This window comes from Crocodylus siamensis, chromosome 2, assembly GCF_052110815.1.
Source record: "Crocodylus siamensis isolate JL-2025a chromosome 2, ASM5211081v1, whole genome shotgun sequence".
NCBI lineage: Eukaryota > Metazoa > Chordata > Crocodylia > Crocodylidae > Crocodylus > Crocodylus siamensis.
In genome coordinates, this window is record NC_143396.1 from 238,452,884 (window position 1) to 238,461,714 (window position 8,831).

The 8,831-nt window shown below is 39.1% G+C and overlaps 1 protein-coding gene across 4 annotated transcripts in view; it reads left to right on the forward strand.

Moving 5' to 3' along the window:
• MEIS2 (Meis homeobox 2) overlaps positions 1-8,831 on the forward strand; it is a 214,264-nt gene that overhangs the window by 200,330 nt on the left and 5,103 nt on the right. For all 4 annotated transcript variants that reach the window (XM_090033513.1, XM_090033512.1, XM_090033515.1 and 1 more), the window contains 2 exons: positions 7,391-7,449; positions 8,823-8,831. The exon at positions 8,823-8,831 is cut by the window's right edge and continues 102 nt beyond it. In XM_090033513.1, coding sequence (XP_089889639.1) covers positions 7,391-7,449; positions 8,823-8,831 — 68 coding nt within the window. The remainder of the gene's footprint in view (positions 1-7,390; positions 7,450-8,822) is intronic.

Consider the following 8,831-nt stretch of genomic DNA (forward strand, 5'->3'; position numbering starts at 1 on the left):
CATTATTACAGAAAATTTCTATCATTTGCGGTTTTGAAGAAAACCTTGGAATTGTGACCAGTAGTCTCAAAAATCAAAGAAGAAAGGGGAAATCGTAGTATCTTGAGATTTTATAGCCAAAATGTCATGGTTGTGGGAAATCTGATTCAAGATTTTTTAATCCTTTAGATCGGTAATACAGAAATACATCAGTCCTCTGACTGCTGCAATATATATTCTAGAATTGACACCTTCAGTGAAGATGATTTTGCAAATGACATACAAGACATGGCAGAAGTTTTTGGAACCATAAGTGAACAGGCAGCCAGCTCGTATATTTTTAAGATACTATAATCTTCTGTGGAATACCTATAACACTTCTGACAAGGTTATCCAATCCTGCTCTTAGAAGTTTTGTCAAGGAATAAGTCCCTCTTGTTTTTCTTTCTTTGTAAACCAATCATGTAAGTGACTCCACTTCTCAATTTTTATGACTTTAGGGAGACTTTTTCACTGGCTCACTTCCAGGTGACTAGCTCAGCTTCATACTTACAAGGAATGCTGCACATAAGACTTGGTAACCAGGTGTGGCACAGAGGCAGTGAAGCATAAACAAAGGGTTTATCAACCCTTTTTTATGCACGCGCACACGCGGACACACACACAAAGACACCTAAACCCAGTTCTGTCACTTTAAAACACACACTGGAGTGAAAAGTTAAATAAACTATGAAAGTTAGCTTTCAATTTCAAGTTTGGCTGACAAGCAGAGGTTATTTTAAAAGGGATATATTTATGGGGAAGAAAAAGTCGTTACAATTTTAGTCCATCAAGCGTCACTCTTTCAGAACAAAGTTAATAACATTTTATGAACACACAGTTTGTCATACCATCATTTTGTGAACATAGAAATTCTTTCTCAAAAGGAGGGGGGAAACACCTTTTTTCTTTTTTTTTTGTGTAATATAGAATCATAGCAAAATAGGGCTGGAATGACCCCAGAAGGCCATCAAATTCTAACCCCCTTCTCAAGGGAAATGGACAGTTCTTCATTTCTAACACTGTAAATTTATGGAAAATTTGCAGTGCTAGAAATCCCAGGGAGGGGGGGGTATACAGGTGTCCTAGTTTGCATCTGCCTCTCCCCTGTGGGCAAAATGAGGCCAGCTTTGGCCTCGGGAATGTGCCCTCCATCCACGTCTTCCCCAAACCTGTTACCCCAGGTGTAGGGGTAGTCAAGTGAAGCCTACAGGTGTTCCTTCTGGCATGAGAAACTCACTTATAGGTGAGATCTTCCTGCCTGGAAGTGAAAGATCTTTCCTGAATCCACCAGGTTTCCCCCACAAGATACCACGTGAATGCATCTAGGCTTGCAGTTTCCAGCAGGAGAGCAGCATTTCTCCCTCAAGAAATGTAACACCTGTCCACATAGCCAGGATCATCCCTATCTAAACCATGTTTGCAGAGCACTGAGTATTTAAAAATATTCTCATGGATGGCACAGGATAATGGAAACAGTACAAAACATTTCATTTCTAGATCATTGCCTTATATCTCTTGTAAGGATTCAGATTATCATTTACCCTAGAAACGAATCTCTTTGATATACCGTTGAAGCTCATTGGTGGAGTTGTCTTGTAGAAATGTAAAATAACTACTATTACCTTATCTATTAATTTTCCCAAACAAGGAAACCACATTAGTCTAGCAATATTGTTCCTATTGCTCCCAATTCTGATGTGTTCTTTACAAGCTCACAGACAGCCATGGTTCCTGCCCCAAAAATTGATCTAAGTGGAGACTAGGCATCATTTTACTTAACCTACTACACTACAGATGTATTCTTACAGATTTGTTCTTTTCTCTATTTTAATGTGAAGACTGTTAGTTCTGTCTACACATGTAGTAGGTGGGCTAATTAAAAATATATATTATTTTATCACCGCAGTTTCTGAGGTGGATATTTTAAGTAGAACCCAGAGTGCATAATAATACTGATGAATCTCAAGGCTAAATTCTGTGGCCCTACCTTGTTTTCAATGGGGAAAATTCACCCTGGAATGTCTCTGTTTCATTGAAGTCATACATTAGAGATGCTTGTACCTCACTTAGTACAATACTGGGGCTAAATGCCACTCAGTTCTTCAACCAACCCCCACAGACCTCAGGTCAGGAATGAATTGCCTATTCCCAAATACCACTGTTGTTCACCTGCAGAGTCAGACTGTTGCACACTTACCCAGCTGACATGAATTTTCCTCCAATACCCTTTCAATAAAGCAAGAGACTAGCTTGCTATTTGGTATAAATCAGTGCTATCTCTAGTTTATTTCAGGTACTGATTCCCTTTAGACTTACTAATGTAGTGGTCAATAGCATTTAAAAATATGTACAATTTAACCTATAGTAACCTTTAAAAAAAGATCTTTTTAATTTTGTCAGATATGTTCATGCTGACGAGGAAACCTCTATTTCTTTTACAGTCTGCATTAATATTTCTTTCAAATTTAAGATGACTATTGTTTATCATAAAATTAAAATGTATTAGGTAAATGTGACTTCTAAAATCATTTTGATGTGACTTGAGAGAACATACTAACTAAATGGGTTGATGAAATTAAACAATTTGTAGCCCTTTTATGAAATATAGAACATAATTTTATGATGGGAAAAAAACAGTGGCTCCATTTCTACAGACACAATTTAAGAAAAAATACTGGAATCATACTAATTAAAGATGGATCAGTCAGTCTGACTCCAACCCATTACCAATGAAAGCTGGAAACATGCTAAACTGTACTGCAATAATTCAAGATACTCTGCAAACTATAATATTCCTCAATTTTCCTTTACTGTTATACTATTCTGACTGAGGGCAGATAAAAACACATGAAAGCCATGTAATTTCTTTTAAATGCACTACATCATCTTGCATGTGGAGCTAAATCCTCATTGCTTTGCTCATACAAAAAGGCCCACTGAAGTTAGAGGAACTTCTTGGGTACAAATATACATATAATTTATCTGATTGGTATATATAACAATTCTAATAGAAAAAGCATTTGTTCATATCCAAAGCCCACTGTTTAAATTAGTGGGGTCAGCAATTTCAAGTCCGCAGAACGTTTAAGTATTCTAATTACTCGTGTATTTCTAAACAGCACACGCCTTATTTGTTATTCCAGGGTCAGGGCCAAATTTAACATATATGAAAATGTAGAGCTTATGAAAGCTGCCAACAGGTCAGTCCTGGAGCTGGACTTCCTTGTTTATCCATAGAACAAATATGTATCATTCCATACTGTCTGGCTCTTCTAGGGACCCCTTGTATAAATCTGGTCAAATCACTCAAACTCTCTTTGTCTCAGTTCCTTTCTGTAAAATGGGAATAGCAATGCTTTCTTCTCCCACCACTTGTTTAACCAGTCTATTCATATGTAAGTTCTTTGAGACAAGGACTGTCTTTCTTACCTGCTTGTAAAATAAAGTCTTGATCTTAGTTGGGGCCTCTAGTTGCTACTGTAATGCAAATAGTTATTATTAGTATTTTTATTGTTTTTGTTAATAATAATAAATCATATGCAGACACTACACTCTGTGCAAATATCTACCAATTATGTTGATGGTTTATGTGGTGGTTTATGTGATGTACTCATTGCTGATTATAATATAGGGCCTGATTTCCAGTCTGACCTCAACTGCCCATCTGTTTTATCACCTACAGGTTGGTAGGTACAGATACCTTTGTTGTAATTTTTTCAGCATTATTATTAGTGGATGCAACTGTTACCATTTAAGGCTATGATTTTCAAAGGAACCAATGAAATTAAATTTCAGCTCTTATGCGATCATGAATGACACGTGCCCCCGGCAGCTGGCAGGGCACGGTGGTGGTGAGAGCGCAGCAGTGGTAAGTGGGAGAGCTCCTGCAGATGCCGCCAGCGCTGTCGGCAGCAGGGGCAGGGAGGGAGATGGTGAGTGCCAACCAGGGGTAAGAAACCACCTGCAGATGCTGCCAGCAGCGGTGGCAGCAGCCACCAGGGATTGTGTGGCAGGGTGGCAAGTGGTGACCACCGACACTGTTGGCAGCGCCTTTTTGTAGAGGGTGCACTGCCACACTCAGGGGGTGCACGTGCACCTATGTGCACCCCTTATGTGTTGCCCCTGTATGCGATGACCCTTTTTATACCAAAAATTCATTACATGTGAGGTAAAGTTACTCTAAGGCGATTGCTGTGGTGGAAGCCACACATCATAGTTAGCTGCTTTATGCAGTGCATTGTGGTAGTCACATGCACCAAAATACAGTCTTCTATGTGGATCTGTACTCCTCACCCATTGTCTGTGACCCGTGTTTCTGTAGTTGCCATGCCCATTATGATAGTGCCCTGTGCCTGTGTATACAGTCTAAAGTTGGTGAGTACCAAAATTGTCTTGTAAAAGTGATAGAAATGGGTCTGGGGGTCAGTACAGTAAAGGTCTTGGAACTTATCCCTATTTGTTACATTGTAAAGTAGGTTCCCTTTACGTGAATTCAAGTTATGCGCCGATTTCCAGGAACGCATGAAGAGCATAAAGCGAGGGAAACCTGTACTTGCATGTCTAAATGACAGCAGTTACACCTGCAATTCTTTGCACTTGGAAAATTGTAGAAGCCAAAATAAAGGTGTAGTCAAAACAGGGCTCAAAATCAGGCACTAAATTCATTAGCAATGGTGATAATGGTCTTTCTTTTCAGAATTTATGATACGAATTTTGCCATATATTTTAATACAAGGATCCTTGGTGGACTTTTTTTTTTTCCTTTAGGGCAGTAGAGTTTGGGAATCACCATTAAGGCTTCAGAACTGAATCATCTAAGTAGCTCCCATGAAGGATCTAGAATTATTCATGTGGGCTTAATAAACAGGGGGCCAAATTTTTCCTTTGGAAGTGAATGACTGGCAAGCACATGGAGAAACAGGAGCTGGGTTTTCAATATCCATCCCATAAAACCTATACCATGGTAACTGATTGAATATGTAACACTAAAGCAGAGTTTCCACATTTGGAAGCCCATAAATGTAAGCCAGTTGTGTCACGTTAGACTTTACAGGACTCAGAATCGTCAAGGTTAGTTCTACATTGTTGTGTAAACCCCGTTTTTTTTTTTACTAATGTAAACATTCTGGCCAGTATCCAAAGATATGACCTCTATGTGAACCTTTAACCTTCCCTTTAATTATTTGTTTGAAGACAGTGTGGAGTTCTCCTGCTGAGAATGGAGAACCATAATGCTTTGCAGCCCTCTGAGTAAGGGAGTGTTTGTAGGGAAGTGGAAAGGGACATAAATAAGGGGACCACCAGATGTAAATAATAAAAGTGATTGGGGTTTAAATAAAAACTGAAAAAGCAATTTGGTTTCCCTAAAGAGTGGCCAGATCGCTGAAAATAGGGGTTAGTAAGAAAAAAGTGGGGGAGGCTCTGTTGTCTGTGATTTTTTTACAGGCCTATACAACTGCTCATTCCATTCTTTAAAACCTTGCCATCTGTATACACCATTAGGAGCTCATAGGAGAAGAGAAAACAGTCTTATCAGGCTTTTCTGTTAATCTCTATTGGCCTTAACCTTAGCTGATAAAAGGCATGCTGGATAGAGAAGGTTCAGGTCAGCCCCCATTTGGTCAGTGGGTAACATTACTAGAAAGCAGCTAAGCAAATTAAGTCCTATCAGAGACCTTTGTCTTTGATGATGAAAACGTGTCTAGAAATCATAACGTTAGGGTAGGAAATCCAAGCCCCCTCCCCCCATGGTGAAATCATAGCTACCTGAGGGAATAAACAACAGAATCAAATCTTTGTTTTTATTTTTAATACCTGAAGTCTTGACTCGTTACTAACTCAGAGGCAGGATGACATTTTTGACAACGAAGCTATACTTCCCTTAAAGAATAAAGAATGTCTTTGTTTTGGACGTAAACAGAGAGATGCAAAAGAGCCCTTTAGTGTTACTTACAGCATTTATTCATCTCTCTGATGGAATTCCCACTAGTATGATCACAGGAGATGCAAACAAAGGTGTACTGTCTCTTATCTGCCATGGACTTTAACCTGGGGGAAGAGCAACACAGCAGCCGGTACTGCTTATTTCTGATGCCCAATACTTTAAGCGTTAGACTTTTATGCACCGGGCTGATGAACTGAGGTTTCACTTGCGGACTGAAAAATTTGGATTCATTTCAGTGGGGTTTGGATCAGGCCCAGTGGCAATGTATGGAAGCTGTTTGGGATGATGGGCATGTTAGTATTTCTGAAGAGGATTAAACACTAGTATTCAACTTCATTAGCGCTCCTTAAGGGTCACTAGACTGAAGTCTGAACTGTGAAATAGCAGACAAAACCTCTACATCAGCTCTAAAGTGTTCTTAAAACACAAAGGGCAGGGACAAAAACAAGTGTGGCTTGTGACTGATAGAAAATAGCCTTGTTGTGAATAAAGTGTGTGAATAAAATAAGTTTTTAAAATTATTCTCCTCAGTTTGATTTTATTGCGGTTTAAGCTAAGAGGGGTGGTTGTGCATTAAGCTAATAGGAAATACACAAACACTTCTTTTTGGATTACCAATTAAATTAAATCCAGGCTTTCTGGCCAAATAACCTAATGTTCAAATGCATTGGTCCCTACTACAGCTCTGGTACCTGGTTTGAGAAAAAAGTTATTTTGAGCCTAATAGTAAACACATGTACCTGTGACTCCCTCTTTCTAACAAGTTGAAAGGTGCCTCCATTTATGGCTGGCCGTTGCCTTATGTTCTGTCCTGGCCGCCCCCCCCCCTTGGCTGAAAAGGTCGCCCCCAGCTGGCACTGACCTCAAAATGACCCCTGACTTTACAGGCTTAAACTGCAGGAGTTGCAGAAGAGCAGAAGTCTTTCTGGGCCAGCACTTATTGCTGCTGTGCTGGTGATAAAACTTCAGACAGCCTAATTGATGGCTTTGCTGACCTAACAATACCTTGTGAAAGCACAGAGTGGCAAAGCCTGGTCCTCATTTATGGCCAGCTGCAAGGGTAGCTGAATCCCCTATGATGAAAAAAAAAAAGTCTTCTTGCCTGTGAACTTTAACCAGGTCCCTAGCTGCTCGAAGAAGTTAGAGAAACAATTGTCTTTTAACACAAGTTTTCATTCATATTTACTTGTTGTTCCGAGCCTTCTAGTAAATCCAGCCTAAAGCTGGCCAGTAAGATAAGCATTTTACAAGTCACAGTTTCTGAGCTCTTAGACAAAAACGCTTTAAAGTACAATTATGCTTTTTTTTTCTCCGTTAACATACCGCTGCCTTGCACTGAAACTCTGCCAGAGTTAAAGCAAAGGTGTTCTAAAAACACAGAAGCAAGCTGATGAAAGGACTTCTATTCTTTGTATTCTGTTTCAGGTTTATTAATGCCAGAAGAAGAATAGTACAGCCTATGATTGACCAGTCAAATCGAGCAGGCAAGTTCCAAGTACTATCTGTATTCAAGTCCCACAGGCACAAATCCTCATCAAGTTATTCTTCAGGAGTCCCATCACCTGGTAAATAAATGCTTCGACCAGGCATTCTGGGAGATTATTTTTTCTTATGTCCCCAGAATTCCGCTGTAGGAAGCAACTTCACTAATTGGTGCTAATTGGAGATTTCCCACCCTGACTCTACTGAAACTGCTTTTTATTTTCTCTCTGAATTGGTAATTGGGTACAAGTACTAGTGCCACAAGCAGTTTGTTTGACTGTGAACTCTTGAATTACTCATTGCTTGTCTGCATCCAATCAGCAGGACAATCTCATTTTCTTGCTACCCACAACTCCTTGGTGTATGCATTGCTTTCACTTCTGGAGGGCTAGCTGTAAAACTCATTGTATCTATTCATTTGCTTTGACTATTCACAATATGCTACTAACGCCTGACGTGCTACCATACTGACAAAAAAAAATATTAAAAGATTATTACTTTTGTTTAAGAATGCACCAGATATATTGCCCCTAAAATACATTAACTTTCTGGCAATCTCTCCTGTCTTCATTTTTATTAAATCATTTATAATATGTAACTCTTTAAAACAGTTACTTGTCCAGTGCTAATCATGCAACTTTGTAATATGCATTTCCTCAGCCTTCTAGGGAGTTGTGGTTTTCTGCAGTGAGGTTACGGTATAAAACTGTTCTCCATGTGGTGATGACTGTTGTCACTAACAAGGGCTTTAACTTGATGGTGATTTCGCCTGCTGCTTTACTTCAAAGGTTTTTGAAAAGGTTATTAATCCTTTGGGAAAATCTTCCTATGTAGCATTAAATTTATTCTTCACTAACAGGTGAAAAAGGGGAAACATTAAAGCAAAGCACGCAAAATACTAAGAACAAAGTATGTATGTTAACATGAAAAGTAATGTCCAGCATTTCCCTTCCCACTAAAGAAGGTGCAAGTATATTTGTGTTTTATAACAGTAATGTGTTTGACCATAAGTACCCTGTACCACAAACTGCAGCTTCTCAAATTTAAACAATTAGCAAGGAATGCACTAAGTACTCACTTCATTAAGAAAAATACAAAGCACTGAGAGAGGGTTCCACTGTTTTGCATTAAAGGTAAGTAAAGCAGCAGATCCTGTGCAACAGGACTGACTTGACAAACTTGTTTATTAGGCCCCCCTATAACATTTTTATTCTATAGTCCTGGTAACGTAATCAGCTCATAAAAACACAACCTGTTTGAAAGTGACAGCCAAGATATTGAATGTGGTGTTTCAGTGTTGAGACTGGAACAATTGCTGATTGTTTGGTATGTCTTCTCTTCTTTCTCCTCTGTGTCCACGATTGACTACAATCAGGTTTTCTTC